At 38.3% G+C, this 21074-nt stretch overlaps 1 protein-coding gene across 2 annotated transcripts in view; it reads right to left on the bottom strand.

Moving 5' to 3' along the window:
* Positions 1–2169: 2169 nt before the first annotated feature.
* The window catches only part of LOC128740415 (transmembrane protein 245), a 31707-nt gene continuing 12802 nt past the window's right edge, over positions 2170–21074 (bottom strand). For both annotated transcript variants that reach the window (XM_053835963.1, XM_053835955.1), the window contains exon 9: positions 2170–2278. In XM_053835963.1, the coding sequence (XP_053691938.1) occupies positions 2206–2278 (73 nt within the window). In that variant the 3' untranslated portion in view covers positions 2170–2205. The remainder of the gene's footprint in view (positions 2279–21074) is intronic.

Here is a 21074-nt window from a genome sequence, read left to right as displayed (position 1 = left end):
AATTCTAATACTCTTGAAAATAATATAATGGAAAATAAATATTACTGCTTAACTTACAAATGATTTGTTTTTATATGAAAGTGCACAAAGAACGTAAACTGTATAGCTAATGACAAATTCTCATATACCACTCGATTCAACTCGACATACTGTTCATAAGAAAAACGTTAAATATTCGGTTTTAACGATTACTTTCTATGTCAATATCGAATATTTGAAGTTCAAAATAAATCTAACCGCACAGACGCACGCACACTTCACAGATACTGTACAGTACAGTGCAGTACGAGTTCACATTCACCGTTGTTAAGCCACGTTTTTTTCAGATTTGGGGTAGTATTTTCTCTACAACTTTCTTAACTGTCCATCAACTTCATATAAAACAATGCTTTTCGTTTCGTTATCTGAGGACTAACACTGCGCGACGTTACAACGAACACATAACTTGTAACGTTTTGAACATTTCTCTCTAAGGCCCCGTACAGAGTAAACGCGACACGACTTCGCTCTCATGTTGCTAAATGCACAGTCCTGCTTCGGGCGAAAAAGGGCTGCGCGTATAACTACAGCAAGAAATGTCGCGTCGCGTCGCATGTCGCTTGCACTCTGGCGGTACCCTAACTGTGTAAATGTATTGCTCATGCGGATTAGAGTGACTATATCCAGCTTTTTGCGAGCCATAATGGTGAACGTGTTCGTAATATTTGAACAGCATTTTTGACATTTCCCTAATACATCGCACATTTTCTTTCCGTACATTCCTTTAGTTTTACCGTGAACGCGCGGAAAGAAAACGTGCGATGTATTAGGGAATTGTCAAAAATGCCGTTCAAATATTACGAACACGTCCGCCATTATGGCTCATAAAAAGCTGGATATCCAGCTTTTTACGAGCCATAATGGCGGACGTGTTCGTAATATTTTAACAGCATTTTTAACATTTCCCTAATACATCGCACGTTTTCTTTTCGTACATTCCTTTTGTTTTATCGTGAACGCGCGGAAAGAAAACGTGCGATGTATTAGGGAAGTGTCAAAAATGCTGTACAAATATTACGATCACGTCCGCCATTATGGCTCGTAAAAAGCTGGATAGAGTGGTGACAATGTCAAAATTGGAATGACAAATATCTGTCAGTGTCATTCCAATCGAGCAGACGACCTATCCAACGCGTATGCGGGAAAGAGAAAGAAAATTCGTATTGCATACATTTGGGATGACATGTCGCCACTTTGTATATAGTCACTCTAATGCGGATAACTGATTTGAACGAGTAAAAGTCTCCATTTAAGCATTTGTTGAAAGCGATTAACATAAAAAAAGTAAAATTGATTAGACGGGATGAGAAAATTGATTCAAAAGTCGGATATAGCACTGCGGATATCCAGCTTTTTACGAGCCATAATGGCGGACGTGTTCGTAATATTTGAACAGCATTTTTGACATTTCCCTAATACATCGCACGTTTTCTTTCCGTATATTCCTTTAGTTTTACCGTGAACGCGCGGAAAGAAAACGTGCGATGTATTAGGGAAATGTCAAAAATGCTATTCAAATATCACGAACACGTCCGCCATTATGGCTCGTAAAAAGCTGGATAGGCCCAGACACAATGCCTACGAATTTAAGTACGTTGCGGCAATTTGTCAGTTTGTCTATGGGTTTTCTGTCAAATGTCCGAAACGTTGTAAAATCCGTTTGCATTGTGTCTGGGCCTTATGTCCCTTATGTCATATGGATTCCGGTAAAACACCTTCAAATCGATATCCGTCATTAGTGAATCCACGACCGTTCATAAACTTGTTTAATTATCCGTATACCTACTAAAAGAAGAATATCACAAAACATAGAAAATTGAGATAGATATACGCAATCGCATATTATCGTTTGGTATATGAAACTTCATTCTGCCTGTGTACATTTTTTGTTTAGTAGATTTTATTTTTGAAGCAAAGTCGTTTAATTTTATTTCGTTCTGTTAGTCGAGGCAAGTAAACATATTTTATTGCACCGAATAATATTGCTATGAACTAGAGTGACTAATAAAACAATAGCTTTAACTATATTTTTTGTTACGAGCGTATTTGAAATCACTGTCTTTAAACGTTATAATTTCAAATAATTCTACAGAAACTGTTCAACACAGTTACAAGTTGATGCTGTACTAATGTTGGTATCGTGTTCAACACTGTCATCACCACCGCTTAGTTCACATTTGCTGCTCCAGTCAGGGGCGCTCCCATCATCGCCGGAAAAGCGTCGAAACGACAGTTGAGGCTATTCAATAGGTAAATGAAACAAAATACGCATGTCCCCAAGAAACATGAATTAATGGTTGAACACAATATATCTTCAATTAGTGACATTGTTAGCTGATTTCGAAGTATATACATTAAGCTTCACCAAATATGATAATGAAGTTATGAAGATAAGAAGAATATAAAACGCTAACGGCTCGTTAAAATATTACGTAACGCAAAAAACACTGTTATCATGATTCCACCACCCCTTTGTAACAATTTGTAATAATTGTTTCTCACACCGCCACCCATACTCGTAACACGATACTTTTACTGCTGTATGTACTCTCGATCGCTCTACAGACGATTGGTACGCAGCAATTTTGTATAAATTCTGTATTGATATTGGAGGGGTCTCACACCACCTTAGAAAAAAATCCTGTCTCCTTCCAGAGGGAGGGCCACCATAGAATAAAATCCTGCCTCCAAAAACTCCCACATGCCAAATTTGGTTCCATTTGCTTGATAAGCTCTCGAGTTATGCAGACATTTGTGTTTCATTTGTATGAGAGCCCTCCCTCCCGGAGGGAGAGGAGTCTCACACCACTACAGAAAAACATCCTTGGTTCCATTTGCTTGATTAGTTTTCGAGTCATGCAGAAATTTGTGCATCATTTATATGGTAGCACCCCATCTCAAAGGAGGAGGGATCTCGCAAAACCCGTGCATACAAATTTTTACGCTGATCGGTTCAGTAGTTTCCATGTCTATAAGGAACATACAGACAGACAGACAGAAATTCATTTTTATTGGTAAAGAAGATGTTACGCGGAATATTATCGCTCAAAGCCTCCTCCGCAAAAAATTGCGTAACAATTTGTAACACAAATTTAACATACCCCACCCCATTCTGCGTTATGTAATATTTAAACGGGACCTAACATATGAATTTTTTTAACGTGGGTTAACCGTTGAACGATAATTCGCCTCAATATCATATGAAAGAAGCGCAATGTATATATGATTTATGGTTATAGATGACTTAATATATTTCCCATCCCCCATTCAAATCCGAAAATTGTCTGGTGTCCTGCTGAATAATGACATGAAATAAATTTAGAAACTGATAAATAGAAGCACTACAACTCTACCAATATTACGGGATTGAGCTACCTTAATTTCAGAAAACTACCAACAATTCTTTATGATAAAAACAAATAATATTATACTACTACTTACTTTCCCCTGGATAAAAGCTTGCCACTCATTAGATAAACTAAACTTTTTTTGAATTTTAGGCAGAAAACGATAATAAAAATATTAAATATCTATTAAATTTTAATTGAATAGAACATTAATAAAACTGTTGTGAATAATATTATTATCAATTTTTGCTACATTTCCTTTGGGGTCGAACTAAAACAAACGTCTATATTTGACTAGATTCTAACAAACACAATACTTAAGGGTTTTCAATTTGTTAAATGATCATTTTTCAAAATTATCGTACAAAATTTCATTCAATTGTTCGTGAACATAGTTGGTACACGTATGCAGCGCCGTAGCGTACCATTGGCCAGACTGGCCCCCGCCAAGGACGCTAGCTTTTGGGGGCGCCAAAAAGGGCCTGCATTTAAATAAAAGATTAGCAAAAACATATGCATGAAAAAGCTGGACTGAGCTATATTTTCATGCCACGTTTTATCAGTTGATTTTCATGCAGCAACTATGACGAAAACAGTCAAACAATTACACTCAATGCTTTTTTCGTACTGCTAGCTCCACCCCAGAGAAAAGAAGTCGGAGATGGTGAAGCACTTCGAATCCGCGGAATGGGGTCAACCTGGTAAAATATAACATTCTCCCCCGCGAGAAAGGCGGAAGCGTTGAACGGAAACCTGGTTCCGGACGCCTAACAATGCTGCGCGACTGCAACGTACAGCAGAAACTGAAGACGAAAACCTAGAGCAAGGTGGCCTCATCGTTCCGTGCATTGAACTGGGAGGTAAGAGCAACCGGCTAAACGGTGAAGAAGTACTGCCTGGGCCAAAATGGACATTTTTATGCGGAAGCATCAGTCGATGCTGGCTGTGTCGGAAAGCATGCAATCGCTCAGCGGACGGCTGAAGGTGCTGGTGAAAACATTTTTCCGGCTAAGTACTATGTTGCGGTCATAATAGACGACGAATAGGACCGTTTACTTTACGTTCCCAACCAACAAGATAAGCGATGACGTCAAGTATATCTCCCCAAAGAAGATCCTTCTGTGGCTGACAATCAGCGAGAAGAGAATGTTCTAGTCGCTGTTGTTTCGTTCGGGGTTTACGGCGAAGGAGAAGATATGAAGATACAGTACGAAGTACCTACCGGAAGTTGCCGCCTTTATCTAGAAGTATCGCGCAAAAGATGCGCATGTCTTTTGGTCGGCCCAGACCCGTCATGCCAAGAGATCACTAGAGGAGATGAACTGGCTGAAGATAAACGTTGTACCGACGATTACCAATTCTCCAACGTTCCCCAACTACCAATACCAATTTTAGGCGAAGCTCAAACGGAACATTTATTCCAATAACTTTGTGGTCGAAATGGAGAAAAAGGGTAATCGTCAAAGGCACGAATGAGTTGAATAAAATGCCGACGTCTATCTTTTAATCGGCCAACACGAAGGTTCCGATGAACCGCTGTAAAGCCACCTGGCAGGACATCAAAGCCTTGTTATAGAAGGCTAAATAAATAGGATTTAAGGATAATTTGTTTTATTGCATTATCTTTTGTATTTTATTCATCGCCATCCGAAATAGTCTATTTTTTCAATACATACGTTAAATGCAATAAAGTATTGGATAAAGGGCGAATAAATGATAAACCTGGAAGGAACACTGATTTAGGAAAAAGAGGGCGCCAAATTAGGTTTCCGTCAAGGGCGCGCCAATGTCACGCTACGGCTCTGCACGTATGAACACAAACAATATTTTAAACAACCGAATTCTTCAATTTTCCCCGAGGAATTCAACGAAAATTTTCTGATTTTGTTCATATCTTATGAAGCAAGCATCGTAGAACAATAAAATCGGCTGCGAAAACCTCGATTGCAGGTAAAACGTTACGAAAAAAAAATTCCACAGTGTTTGAAAACTCGTCTGAAAAGTAGAAACATGCCTCCTCGAAAATTTCCAAATTCATTTTCTCCTTTATCTATGACTAACTGACCCGACAAACTTCGTATTGCCACAAATTAACCTGTGCTGTACATAAATCATGAATCTCGGATGATCTTTGTCACAATCTCGAGTTTTGCAAGTTTCTGAGGAGTTCAACCTTAGATGATTCATTTTAGCAGTTACGTAACTATGAAAGCATCCCAGGTAACCAATAAGCATCACCAATGCTATTCAAATATAGGCCAATAAGCATTTAAGTCGCCTTAAATGCTATTTTGGCAAAATATACAGCTACTTTACTGATAACCTTCATATAGTGCTGACAATACTAATTTACAGCTAATTATCGACACGAAGAATTTGAATACAATTTTGGATGCCAATTTACAACACCTATGCAGTCAAAAAGCTAACATACAATAACGTGCAGTATAAAATGCCAGATACGCTAATTTGCTGCTTACGTTAAGGCTTATTAGTTACCTAGAATGGGTAGTTTATTACCAAAATTTGCAATTTTGCCTCACAGTAAAGTAGAAAACAACTCCCCTGTCCCCACATTGCATAGCCAGAAAGCGGATAGTAATATTCGCCATGATTATACAATATTACGCCGAATATCATTTTGCGAAAAACCTCAAGCGGAATGTACCATTTCACGGAAAACTTTTTTGTGGAAAGTACCATTTCGCGATCCTCTCCTTACTCGCTGTCGCTCGTTCCAGGAAACCCAGGTAGACCTAGGAAAATAAATAAACCTAGACAGTAGTGGGCGGCGCTTCCGACGGTGGGTCGCCGGCAACACTCGCGGCCGTCTCGTCTTGAATGATCTAGTGTTACTATAGATAGTTTTTATGGTCTTGTTATTGACTAATGTTTTATGGAAGAGTCTCGAATTTCTCGAGTTCGATTAGTTTTTGAGTTTCGCAAAAATTTCTGTTTTATTTGTATGAGAGTCCATATCTCCCTACCACAGGGGTGAGAAGTCTCTAACTATCATAAAATAAATTCAAGACTCAAAAATCTCCTACATGCTAAATTTGGTTCCGTTGGCTTGATTAGTACTCAAATTATAAGGAAATTTGTATTTCAATTGCATGGGAGCCCCCCCTCTTAAAAGGGGAAGGAGTCGTAATTCACCATAGAAAAAATTTCTGCCATCTAAAACTCCCACATGCCAAATTTGGTTCCATTTGCTTGATTAGTTCTCGAGATAAGAGGAAATTTGCATTTCATTTGTATCCACTTACATGTCAAATTGGGTTCCATTTGCTTGTTTAGTTCTCGAGTTATGAGGAAATTTGTTTTTCATTTGTATAGGAGCCCCCCCTCCTAAAGTTGGGAGGGGTCCTAATTCACCATAGAAAATATTCTTGCCTACAAAAACACCAACATGCTAAATTTGGTTCCATTTGCTTGATTAGTTCTAGCGTTATGAGGAAATTTGTATTTCGTTTGTATGGGAGCCCCCTCCCCCCTCCTAAAAAGGTAAGTCCTAATTCATCATGGAAAAAATGGTTGCCTCCAAAAACACCCACATGCCAAATTTGGTTCCATTTGCTTGATTAGTTCTCGAATTATGAGGAAATTTGTATTTCATTTGTGTAGAAGCCACCCCACTTAAAGAGGGGAGGGGTCCTAATTCACCATAGAAAATATTTTTGCCTCCAAAAACCTCCACATGCCAAATTTGGTTCTATTTGCTTGATTAGTTCTCGAGTTATGAGGAAATTTGTATTTCATTTGTATAGGAGCCCCCCACTCCTAAAGTGGGGAGAGGTCCTAATTCATCATAGAAAAAATTTTTGTCTCCAAAAACACACACATGCCAAATTTGGTTCCATTTGTTTGATTAGTTCTCGAGTTTTGAGGAAATTTGTATTTCATTTGTACAGGAGCCCCCCCCTTTAAGGTGGGGAGGGGTACTAATTAACCATAGAAAATTTTCTTGCCCTCGAAAACCTTCACATGCCAAATTTGGTTCCATTTGCTTGATTAGTTCTTGTTGGAAATTGCCAACGGGATCGAAGGGGTAAATTTTTCCGTGATAATAATCTCCCACAATAAATACACAATCGTTCAGTGGGATGATTATTATTCTCCTGTAAATAAACATGTACAGGAATCTTATAACTATTTGTATATAACTATTTAACAATATTGATTTGGCAATATAATTTAGCCTAGAACAAATGAATTTGTAGATGAAACTTACGTTTAGTCCCGCTTCGTGTTTCAGTCTGTAATAAAGCAATTCCAGCTGCTCGAGGGTTAGTCGTACTTAGCATTTAGAATTCACTAACTTTAGTTTTAGGTTTTTCACGATCCACATGGATACGCTTTTACATCTAGAGTAGTTAGGTTTTAATTATGTAATACATTTTGTTTCAGGTGTATTTTACCGATAAGATAGATGATATGTAAGCCTTGGTATAAACTGCATATAAATTTTAATGCAACTGCCTCTATCACTTTGGACTTTGGATAATTTAGGTGCACTAACTTATTATTTAGAGGTAGCTTCCAGACACTAACTTTGCAGACTCAAGTAGTTGCAGCGGTAACTGTTATTTTTGATCATTTGCTGACTCACTTCACTGACAGCGACAACTGTCAGCCTTCAACGAATGCGCAGGATGTCACTGCGATTCCCCATAAAAGGTCCCCTTCTAATGTTGCTCTACAGTGGCGGCGCGCTGACGTGGGGGCACGTCAACACTCCCCCCAGGTACGCCGAACTCCAGGTCGGCTTATTACTAATCGCGCCAAACATCTACGTTAGTTATCTTGACCATCACACGTAGACGCCATCCGTCGTCTTCCTTATCGCTGCTCTCTGGATCGATTGACGAGGATCCGTGACGTTCGCAAGGTAGTGCCATTATCGTCCAGGGTGGCCTGGAACTAGGCTCCATTGAATGACCCAAACAAGAATTCGTTGTTGTTGGTAGGAGATACGTCGTCATAGGAAACCTTGGGATAGCCCGATCAATTTCACATCGTTGGCAATTCTTACGTACTCGTGGAAATGTCGCGCGAAGTCGAATGATAGCATGTCGTAGACGCATTCCGTTTGAAGCCGTTTCGTGATTTTGGTGGCAATGTGGAATGGTAGCTGTGGTGGTGTGGCGACTATGAGGCAAAATAACTGGTTTCTTGGCATCCGTGGTAGCAGCAATCCCTTCTCGCATCCAGATAGTTCTGTGTTTGTCGGTCCGCGGCGTGGGCTGGTGCAACATTTTGGTTTTATGCAGTGTGACTTCGTCAGGTTTCTTCTCAAGCAATGCAAATTTATCAATGATGGTTTGTGATTTCTGGTCGTTTTTAATAGGATGGATTTTTAGCGACTTTGCTTCACCATCGTATGCCTGTATTGCCTGGTATGAAGGTTGGCCTGATCGCTTATCACAAGCATCGATGTGGAAGATAGAATGCACCAGATTGGGCGAGTCGTCTATGTTTCCCCCACCGCAAACTGTCCAACCTAGACGAGTCTTTACAGCAACTGGATTGCCTACATCTCCTTCGTAGCTCTTCTGGACTAGAGTAAGATGTTGATCCTTTATTCCTATGAGGATTCTTGGTCGAACAGCTTCGTAAGATGTGATTGGCAAGTTTCGAAGGTGCGGGTGCACGCGAGATAATTCTTTTACGTTCAGCGTTTGCGGTGGAAGTAGCAGGTTGTTGACTGTCCGTACTCCGTTGAGGCTGAACTTCTTGGACTCTTCCCGTATTCCGGCGATTTCGAGGTTCACAATACGGGATGTACTTTCTCGACGTTGTGTTCTCCCGGTCCAATGAAGGCAAAGTGGTTTTACCGCTCCCTCAAGTTTCAACTCGTCCGCCAAATCACTGTCGATTAGGGTCAGAGCTGATCCGTCGTCTAGGAAGGCAAAGGTACGCACAGCACCATGCTTTCCATGTAGGACAATGGGCATGTAGCGGAATAACGATTTGCTAGACGTCACATGATGCGTATGACACCCTTGGTCATACGAGTGTGAACCGTTTTGGTTTGATGAGCTATTCAAATTAGGATTAAAGCTGGGGCCAGCAGTACTTAGACCGAAGTCGTCATTATGTAGCAGTTCATGGTGCTTAAATTGGCATCCATTTTTTCCGCACACCCTCGTTTGGCATCCACCATTGTGTCGCCGCAAACATCTGCGACAAAGACCCAACTCCCTCACAGCTGCCCAACGCGAATCCCGAGAGAGTTCCAAGAAATTTCTGCATTTGCAAATGGATTTACAAGTTCCTTGACAGATCAAGCAATTTTGACTTGAAGTATGAGTTTCCGAAGGGAATTTCTCAGAATGCGCGCTTTTGTTTCCACAGAGCTCGCTGTGCGCTGGCATTACGTCTCCAGTAATACTTGGAATAGTTACAGTGCTGGCAGCCTCTGCTAGAGAATAGAGCCAATCACTAAAGGAAGCCAAGTTGACCGTTGATAGCATTTGTCTATGTTGAGCCCAGCTCAGCTTTATCATCGGAGGAAGTTTGCTTACTAGCTGATGCAGTAGGGTTGTATTGCAAAGGTATTCCTCCATACCACAGGCATCCACGGTTGCACAGAAATTCTGCACGCTGACGGCAAAGTCTACTAGAGTCTCCAACTTGTCTTCACTCGGCGCGGGTAGACAATTAAGTTTTGCGATGAGTGTATGCACAATAGCTTCTGGTTGACCAAACAACATTTTCAGCGTCGACATCACACCATTAACATTAGCAGGATGCATCAGACGACATTTTACCGCCTCATATGCACGCCCTTTTAAACACTTTTGCAAACGGATAATGTTCTCTGCATCAGAAAAGCCACACATGACCGTTGTGTTGTTGAAGGACGATAAGAACAGTGGCCACTCCTCAGGATCACCGGAAAACGTAGGTAGTTCCTTAGAGATGGCCTGTCGCGTCGCCAGTTGCTGCCTTGTCGAAGAACAAGTCGCTACTTCGCTTCTCGGATGTACACGAATGGCACTACTATAGTGTCGAGGATCTGGGACAGTACCTTGCTTCGGCCTGTCGTGTGGCATCTGCAATTCTACAACGCGGTTGCTTTGTTGTAAATCATGGCAACTTGTAATATCATCGACCCATTCACTAACACGGCTTCGGGTTGATCCTGCGCTCGAGCCCCTTTCATTTGCCATCTCTTCAAGTAAACGATACTTTTTCTCTAGAAATGCTTTCTGCTTCGTCAATTCTTCTGCAGCTTGTTGACGCTCAAGCTCCCGCTCTTCTTCCAACTGCTGCAACTTCAGCCTTAGGAACATTTGTGATGATCTGCTTGACGATCCGGATGCTTTCGAGGCCGGTTTCCTCGGTAGCTTTTTATCAGCGGCTGGATCTAGCTGAGCTGACAAAACTGGGGTCATTTGTAGCTGCGGAACATAAATGGATGGTGGCAGTACTCCGGTTGATGTAGCCATCTCGGCTTCCTTGGGGTTTCCATTTGAAACATTTGCTGAAGATTGGAGATTGGCCACTGGCTGTGTCTGACGTTTACAATCATCCTGCGGAAGAGTTTTCTTAGAATTTGAGCGGGGCCCGTGGACACCGGTTGCAATTTCGCATTTGGTACAACTCCACGGATGCTTCTCAATTTCCTGCGTTACCTTAACGCACTGATAATGATGCCATTTGTCACACGTATCACAGCACACCATCTCGTTCGTATCTTCCCCGCGGCACATCTGGCATGATCGCCCAGGAACAGTTATATTTGGATCCTCCACCATTTGGACATTACCATGACTACCAATTTCCACATCACTAGCAGCTATCTTTGACCGTAAACTTCGACTCGACATGACCGCGTTTGACTGACTCGTATATAAACGAGAATAATAATTTGTTGGAAATTGCCAACGGGATCGAAGGGGTAAATTTTTCCGTGATAATAATCTCCCACAATAAATACACAATCGTTCAGTGGGATGATTATTATTCTCCTGTAAATAAACATGTACAGGAATCTTATAACTATTTGTATATAACTATTTAACAATATTGATTTGGCAATATAATTTAGCCTAGAACAAATGAATTTGTAGATGAAACTTACGTTTAGTCCCGCTTCGTGTTTCAGTCTGTAATAAAGCAATTCCAGCTGCTCGAGGGTTAGTCGTACTTAGCATTTAGAATTCACTAACTTTAGTTTTAGGTTTTTCACGATCCACATGGATACGCTTTTACATCTAGAGTAGTTAGGTTTTAATTATGTAATACATTTTGTTTCAGGTGTATTTTACCGATAAGATAGATGATATGTAAGCCTTGGTATAAACTGCATATAAATTTTAATGCAACTGCCTCTATCACTTTGGACTTTGGATAATTTAGGTGCACTAACTTATTATTTAGAGGTAGCTTCCAGACACTAACTTTGCAGACTCAAGTAGTTGCAGCGGTAACTGTTATTTTTGATCATTTGCTGACTCACTTCACTGACAGCGACAACTGTCAGCCTTCAACGAATGCGCAGGATGTCACTGCGATTCCCCATAAAAGGTCCCCTTCTAATGTTGCTCTACAGTGGCGGCGCGCTGACGTGGGGGCACGTCAACAAGTTCTCGAGTTATGAGGAAATTTGTATGGGGCCATCCATATACCACGTGGACAGCTTAGAGGGGGGTGGGGGGTATGAAAATGTCCACGGAAGGGGGGGAGGGGGTTCGGAAAATGTCCACGTAGACAAGTTTTTTTTTTTTCATGCAATAGAAATTAGAAACAGCAATATAGAATTAATTACCCTTATTAGCATTAGCCATTGATCAGTGATTATTTTTAGGTTCAAATAAAGTTTTATATTCTGATGAGGCATATGTTCACGTAAACACATGAACCGAGCATTACGAGAACACGTACCTATCTGGCATAAATCTTGTTGAAAAGATTAAGCCTGCGTTAGTACACAGTTGTTGATTGCTTAGCCTGACATTTGATGTAATGCAATAATAAACAAAATATATTATATAACTTTTGCCTTCTTTGGCAAATGATAAAGGTAACAGAAGAATCCACGAATATTTACCAGTCACGTGGCTCATTTATCACTTAGGTCGCACTTGCACCAAATGATTGCATTTTGCCTCAAAATCAAATGCAGCTCGCCAAAAAAGGGCTTCCATGGACAACCTGTTTCCAAAAGGATTCGCCTTCAGAAAATTTTACGAATCACATTGCGTCGGAAAGGTCTTGTGTTGCGTTGAAGTAGACGGCCAAGCTGAGATGTTCTGGTCAAAGATACTCTAGACAAAGATGCTCTGGACAGAGAAGAATCGTCAAGCTATCAGCACTGACGAACTGACATGACACATAGAAGAAAATCCTTTAAAAACCATCGTCCTGCACAATTTGGTTGCACACTAGCACCCTCTGTTATGCATGTTGCGGAGTAGCTTGCATTTGCAGGGTTTTATGCTGTAGGGTTTTGCACATTTGTGTGGTTTTATACGGAAAACTCGAAGTAACACTCGCGCGCCGCGGTGTGGCCATGTTGCGAAACATGCTTTTTTGAAAAATGAGTGGTTTTTGATTGGACGATGGAATTATCGCGAGTGTCTCGTCTGTTTGTCTGTGCTATCAGCTTTCCTGCAGTTGATAATAATTTGCAGTAGACAAGATCATAAGAATTAAGGTCCTAACAGCTTGCATACGGATTTTAATACGCTGCGGAAAGTTGGCGGAAAATCCATGGAAAAACTCAAATTTCCGCAACGACTAAAAGCCGTATGCATTGTGTCGCGGCCTTTAGACTGGCGGTTCCTTTCGCGTAAGCTTTTGTTTGATAAATACTGCATAAATCAAGTTGAAAATAAAATTTAGAACAATGTATTTCTGTTTTGTTAAATTTGACATAAAAAATGTCCACGTGGACAAACAGGGGAGGAGGGGGGGGAGGGGTTGAGCGAATGTCCACGCTTGTCCACGGAGGGGGGCGGGGGGGTTGAAAATTGGTATTTTTCTGTCCACGTGGTATCTGGATGGCCCCTATGGAAGCCTCACCTCTTAAAGGGGAGAGGAGTTATAATTCCCCTTATAAAGAGAGGAGGGGTCTGAATTTACCATAGAATAAATTATTGTCACCGAAAACACCCACATGCCAAATTTGGTTCTATTTGCTTGATTAGTTCTCGAATTATGAGAAAATTTGTATTTCATTTGTACAGGAGCCCCCCTCCTAAAGTGGGGAGGGGTCCTAATTCACCATAGAAAATTTTCTTGCCCTCGAAAACCTTCACATGCCAAATTTGGTTCCATTTGCTTGATTAGTTCTCGAGTTATGAGAAAATTTGTATGGAAGCCCCCTCCTCTTAAAGGGGAGAGGAGTTATAATTCCCCTTATAAAGAGGGGAGGGGTCTCAATTTACCATAGAATAAATTCTTGTCACCGAAAACACCCACATGCCAAATTTTGTTCTATTTGCTTGATTAGTTCTCGAGTTATGCAGAAATTTGTGTTTCGTTTGAATGGGAGCCCCCCCTCTTAGTGGGGGGGGAGGGTCTCTAACCATCACTAAAACCTTTCCTGGCCCCAAAAAACCTCTACACGCGAATTTTCACGCCGATTGGTTCAGTAGTTTTCGATTCTATAAGGAACATACGGACAGACAGACAGACAGAAATCCTTTTTACCTTTGTTATACTATAACAAAGGTTTAAAAATTGGTCGAAAAACACGAAATTGATCCGAGGCCCGGAGGGCCAAGTCACATATACCAATCGATAGGGTTCGACGATTTGAGCAATGTCTGTGTGTGTGTGTGTGTGTGTATGTATGTAATGATTTTTTCTATCGCCTGTTTCTCAGAGATGGCTGAACCGAATCGTTCGCTATTACTTTTGTTTGAAAGGTATTATTGTCTAGTAGATCACTATTGAGTTGCTTCGTAACACGACGTTTCGTTTAAAAGTTATAAGCAAAAATGTGAAAAATACGTGACACGGGTTTCTCTAGAACTACATGACCGATTTCAGCAATCTTAGTATCAAATGAAAGCTCTTATTAAAGCTAAGATATCCAGAAATTTTTAATTGAAAACAAACAAGTAGTTTAAAAGTTATGCTTAAAAAACCTGTTTTGACAAGGTAATAATTATCGTCTGTTTCTTAGAGATGGCCAAACCGATTTATGCGCTATTAGTCTCATTTGAAAGATAATATATCCTGATAGATCACTATTGAATGATTTTTTGATTGGACGTTTAATTTGAAAGTTATGAGCAACCGTATACACCACACCAAAATTAACAAAAATTTATAATGATTTGAACCAAGATAATTTGCCTAATTTCAATTATTTTAATATCAAACGAGAGGTTTTGACACTACGAATATATATGCAAAATTTCATAAGAATTGGTTTTACCGGTCAAAAGATATTAACCCTCGAACACCCGTGCCAACTTTTGTAACACGGTTTACTCGCGCGCACAATAGCCTCAAACCAAAGAAAACGTGCGTACAGGGAAAACTTGGTTTTAGGTTTATCGAACCTTTAGAATAGTTTCTTGAAATTAAAAGCTCTATCGTCTGGTGGAATCTAAATTTTGATTAATCCCCCTAAAAGTGAATAAAAAAAATATTTTTCTTCAGTGTCAATATAACACATTGATGTGTTCTGCAAAGTTATATATTATTACAAGAAATTTTGCTGAAGACAGTAACCTTCCATCTCTGCAGCTAAGATAGAAAAATCTTATTTATTGTATATGAATTTGTAAAATCAAGTTTTATATTTTTGTAATTGTAGTATGACTTTTTCATGTATTACAAAGTTGTACAAATGATAAAAATACACAACTTTGCTGAATATAGTATACCTCTATATTTGCTTGTTTAGGAACTGTAGAAAAATACCCCAATTTTGACTACGAATTACTCAACTACCAGCAGACGGATACATTTTAAACATTTTACATTGGGTAGTTTTGCTGCATACAGACACCATTTTTCCATATGAAGAAACGAGAGAAAATTCCACTTGGGGTCAATTGCGGTACACCTCGCTTGCTGATTGCTTCGTTTCTGTGATGGCGGTTTATGCTGATCTATTTTCCCAACATTTTAAATTATTAATGCATTGAATAATTATGACGTTTTGCTCAGAATAAGTTTTTTGAAGAACATACGTTAGTTAAACAACGATTTGTAACTTTATAACAATATGGCGTTGAAAAACCTACACGTGTTGTACAAAATACAACAGCGTGAGTAACCAAAGGTTAATAAAAATTGATGAAAATTATTCTAGAAAACTCTATTGATGTGAATCAAATAGAATGGCATTACAGGAAATTATGCATAGTTCGAAAACCTATAAACTAGAGCTTTACTAGGCAATGTATATGTTAAAGAATAAGATTTCCTCTTACAACTAACTTTTATTTGCACTTACTCAAATTAATAACAACTTACTTATCCTTACTCAGCAATTTCATGAAAAAAGGATCTATCAAAATTTAAAAGTGTTCCTATTTTGTTCAAAATTTGTAAACTTATTCAATTTTCAAAAATTTTATGTAAACCAACGCATTACGCAACGTTGACCAATAGATTAATTATGTTGCGAAAACGTGTCGATTTCTATCTCAAATAGCAAGTAAGACCGTATAACAAAGGTTCCTTTCACCACTAGGTGGATTAAATCGGGTTTTATAGGTAGAGTAAGGAGGGGTAAAAGTGCGATGCGGGTAAAAGTGCGATTCAATGATTTATCGGTGCAGATTCCGAGTAAATTTTCTACATTAGCATGGATGGGTGACTACTTTGACAGCTTGTCTAACGTAAACTTTGGTTGCTTACGAAGTATAGTTGTTAGGTTATGTGTTAGGGCGGTTTTGATGTAATTTTTCGTTATACGGCAAATACGATATTAACAGGAGCCGTAATAATTAACATCTTATCGCCTATCTTCCAACTGACGAAACTGAATCTGTAGCAGACAACAAATCACAATTCGTATGCAGTCGACCACCGCTCCGTAGATGGGTTGGATCAAACCCGAAACCGGTTAGCGTAAAAGGTACTTTTAATGTTTTGTAAGAACCATAAGTGCTGTCCGTGTTAAGTTGTTCTTACGTTAAGCAAAGAAGTCAATTTATAAGTTGGTAAATTGTTAGTTTTTCGGCTGTAACTCAACAATGAAAATTTATTCTGTCGTATAATTTTCACCAATATAATAATGAAAATCGGTAAATAAGAAAAAACCCGATTTAATCCACCTAGTGGTGAAAGAACCTTTGTTATACGGTCTGCATCTACGTTAACGTTGTGTAGTGCGTTTGTTTACATATTTTTTTTTGGCAATTGAAAAAGTTTACAAAATTTGAACAAAATAGGAGCACTTATAAATTTTGATAGATCCTTTTTTCATGAAATTGCTGAGAAAGTATAAGTAAGTTGTTACTAATTTGAGTAAATGCAAGTAAAAGTAAGTTGTAAGAGGAAATATTATTATTTAACATATACATTGCGTAGTAAAGGTCTAGTTTAAAGGTTTTGAACTATGCATAATTTACTGTAATGCCATTCTAATTGATTCAATAAAGTTTTCATCAATTTTTATTAACCTTCGGTTACTCACGCTGTTGTATTTTGTACAACACGTGTAGATTTTAGAATGCCATATTGTTATAAAGTTACAAATTGATGTTTAACTAACGTATATTTTTCAATAAACTTGTTATGAGCAAAATACCATAATTATTCAATGCATTAATACTTTAAACTGTTGGCAAAATAGATCAGCAAAAACTGACATCACAGAAACGAAGCAATCAGTATGTGAGGTGTACCGCAATAGGCCCCAGCTGGAACTTTCTCTCGTTTCTCCATATGGAAAAATAGTGTCTGTATGCAACAAAACTATCAGCAAAAGTAAAATGTTTTAAATGTATCCGTCTGTCGGTAGTCGAGTAATTTGGGGTCAAAACTAGGATATTTTTATAATCAAAGTTCTACAGTTCCTAAACAAGCAATTATAGAGGTATACTATGTTCAGCAAAGTTGTGTATTTTTACTATTTGTACAACATGAAAAAGTCATACAACAATTACAAAACGAGCTAAAATGGAAAAACTGATTTGACAAATAAATAAGATTTTTCTCTCTTCGCTGAAGAGATAGAAGGTTACTGTCTTCAGCAAAGTTTCTTGTAATAATATACTCTTCAACTTTACAGAACACATCAATGTGTTATATTGAAACTGAAGAAAAATATTTTTTTTATTTCACTTTTAGGGGGATTAATCAAAATTTAAATTCTACCAGACGATAGAGCTTGCAATTTCAAGAAACTCTTCCAAAGGTGCGATAAACCTAAAACCAGGTTTTCCTAGTCAAAACTCTAATGCGTACATTTTTTTGGTTTTGGGCTATTGTCTCCCGCGAGCAACCGTGTTACAAAAGTTGGCGCGAGTGTTCAAGGGTTAATATCTTTTGACCGGCAAAACCAATTCTTCTGAAATTTTGCAGATATATTTGCAGCAATTAAACCTCTAATTTGATGCCAAAAAAATTTAAACTAGATAAATTATCTAAGATGAAATAGTCGAAAATAATTGTAAATTTTAATGTGTTGTATACAATTGCTCATAACTTTTGAATTAAACGTCCAATCAAAAAACAAATCAATAGTGATCTATTAGGCTATATTACCTTTCAAATGAGAATAATAGCGCATAAATCGGTTCAGCCAACTCTGAGAAACAGGCGATCATTTGTACCTAGTCAAAACCGGTTTTTTAAGGCTAACTTTTAAACTGCTTGTCCGTTTTCAATAAAACTTAGTAAAAAGTTTAGTAATAGCAAGAGCTTTCGTTTGGTACTAAGGTCGTTCAAATTGGTTGCGTAGTTCCGGAGAAACGCGTATCACGTAGTTTTCACATTTTTGCTTATAACTTTTAAATGAAACGTCAGACAGCAATGCAATTCAATAGTGATATACTAGGCAATAATACCTTTCAAACAAAAGTAAAAGCGGTCAAATCGGTTCAGCCACCTTTGAGAAACAGGCGATAGAAAATGAGCTGCACATACACACATACACACATACACACACACACAGACATTGCTCAGTTCGTCGAGCTCTATCGATTGGTATATGTGATTCGGCCCTCCGGGCCTCGGATCAATTTCGTGTTTTTCGACCAATTTCTAAACCTTTGTTATATAGTATAACAAAGGTAAAAATATAAAATTTTTCCATTAAGTGAAACTTGTTCTACGAAAGCTAACCATTAAACCGGGATTCACACAAAAAATATTTAAATTACTATTTTTATAGAACAATATTGGCTCTATATAGATTTCCGGAGATCCGGAGATTTCCGACATCGGTTATTAAAAAGAAACTCCTAAACCCAGCATCACAGAACAAAGAAAATATTGGCAAATTTTTTGAGGATTGTTGCACTAGCCCCTTAACTGTCCTGTACCAAAACCATTTCATGAAGAAGACTGGCAACTCTGCCAAAAGTTGAGAGAAAGTATAACAGCAATACTATCTACCGAGTTAAAGTTGAACTAACACATACTAGGGTGTGTAAATCAACATATGGATGTACACAAACACGTATGCAATGCATTGCCACACTCGCACACATCTTTTCCCACCAATACATGTACACACAGCTTCAACTTTTGTCGGGAGGGGTGTGCTGTTGCTTGTCATTTGTATGGGCGCGAGGAAGAGATGCCAGTCTTCTTAATAGAATGTTTTTGCCTGTACTCTAAAACATCCGGCTGCGAAGTCTGTCGATAAAGAAGAGTCAAGTATTAGAAACACGTTTAAGTTGGAGGCTTTTTTAGGAGACACCGAATCTTTTTCAAATCATTTTCGTTCATAAATCTGTAACAATGCCAGTGAGCAAAATTTAATTCAAATGTTCGGTCCAAAGCGGTATGATAATTTTGAGAAATGCTCAGATCAAGCACGAAGCTCACACGTATTAGGAATTTATATAAAATATTAATATGCATACTATACCTTACAATATTAAACTGCTTTCCTCATATACATAGTAGTAAAAAATTTCAAGAGGGCGAAAAAACCAGAAGTGTGTTGCTCATTTAAAAAACGTTTTACAAAATATTCTAAAGGGTGTCCCACATCAAATTGCACCACGGAAGAAACGCTGTAGAAAATTACCTACCCAAGTAGCACACGTTGTCACAATTGAGTCGCAGCGGCTGATATGCGACAAATTTAAATGTAAAACTTCGGTTACTGTAACCTAAAATATAACAGTTGTGTAACCGAAATAGCGCAACTTATGTAACTAAATATGGTTACATTAACAGTTACTCAATAACCAATATGTAACATGTATGGTTACAAAATGGTTACTATTGAAGTTACACATAAACTGTAAATTGACTTTCAATTGGTGGCAAATTAGTTATCTTGAAACTTTTATTGCATTGCGAAAACAATGCAGCAGGTTTATTATTTCAATCTATGGCTGTCAACGTCAAGCAGTAAATTTAATTGTTGAATATAGAAGAGAGTTTAAATTTCACTTGTTATTTCAACACAAATTTTAATGCAGCTTCAAATTTATGGTGAAATGCATGATTCTAGCTTTGAAAAATTCACGCGCTCTTATTTAATCTAGCTTTTCGTTACTTGAAAAATTGAAAATTGAAAAATTGATTTTTTGTAAAACAAATATGTACAAATATAAAACATTTTAATTTTCTGATTTTTTAAATTTATTCTTAGCAATAAAGAATTAGTGGAGCATTCACCTACAAATCATTAATAAACAAATTGTTTTCGCTATCACTTAGTAAAATTCATAGCCATTTTTCCTTTGCCACTACACCATCGTCCTTGAAGTTTTATATCGTTTTCGGCATATTGCATGAAGTGATTTTAAGCAGACATTGTTCAAAGATATCGGGAAAAGGTGTTTTTAGTGATTGTCGTGAAAAGAAAGTGTTAATTTAATATCAAAGAATAGTTTCAGTTTGAATAAAACAGTTTACCAGTAGTGTTAATCATAGAAGGTTACAATTCAGTTACATTCTAGTTGCACGTAACCTTAGCCTTCGACCTGGTTACGCTATCGGTTACGGTAACCAATATTAAATCTGTTGTGGTCACTTATTTCTCATGTCGTCATTTCTAAGTTACACTGTAACCTATTTTCATTGCCGGTTTAGTTTCGATGTAACTTGATCGTTTTAACGTTTGAGAACAATCAAAATTTGTTTACTTAATATCAATGTCTATGCGGAGAAAATTCCAAGTACCATCAATTAGTAAATAAACGCATTTACTAGAGCATTTTACAACCCGTGAACCAATTGTTTATCTTTACCATTAGTGAAATTCTTGAGATCTAGTTTTTGCTTAATCCATTGTGTTTACATGGAACAGTCAACAAGTTGTTGCGAAAGTGTTACTAGCCGACTTTTATGACATCGTAACTACTCGTAACGGAAAATTAACTGTTTTGCGACCAGCAAGTTTATGACAGTTTGGAAAAAGCATGTGCAGACTTCTTTTGTCCAGCGCCTCTGTGGTTCAAAGGTACACGGGTCAGTGTGATTCGAGCTGTCGTTCAGATCGGTCGCATATTTTACTAGCTCCTGGTTTTTACCCAGGGTTTAAAATTATTTCTTTTGCGGTGCCTGTTGGTTAGGTTACCTATAAATTCA

The sequence above is a fragment of the Sabethes cyaneus genome, chromosome 1 (genome assembly GCF_943734655.1).
Source record: "Sabethes cyaneus chromosome 1, idSabCyanKW18_F2, whole genome shotgun sequence".
NCBI lineage: Eukaryota > Metazoa > Arthropoda > Insecta > Diptera > Culicidae > Sabethes > Sabethes cyaneus.
This window is presented reverse-complemented; position numbering and strand designations above follow the sequence as displayed.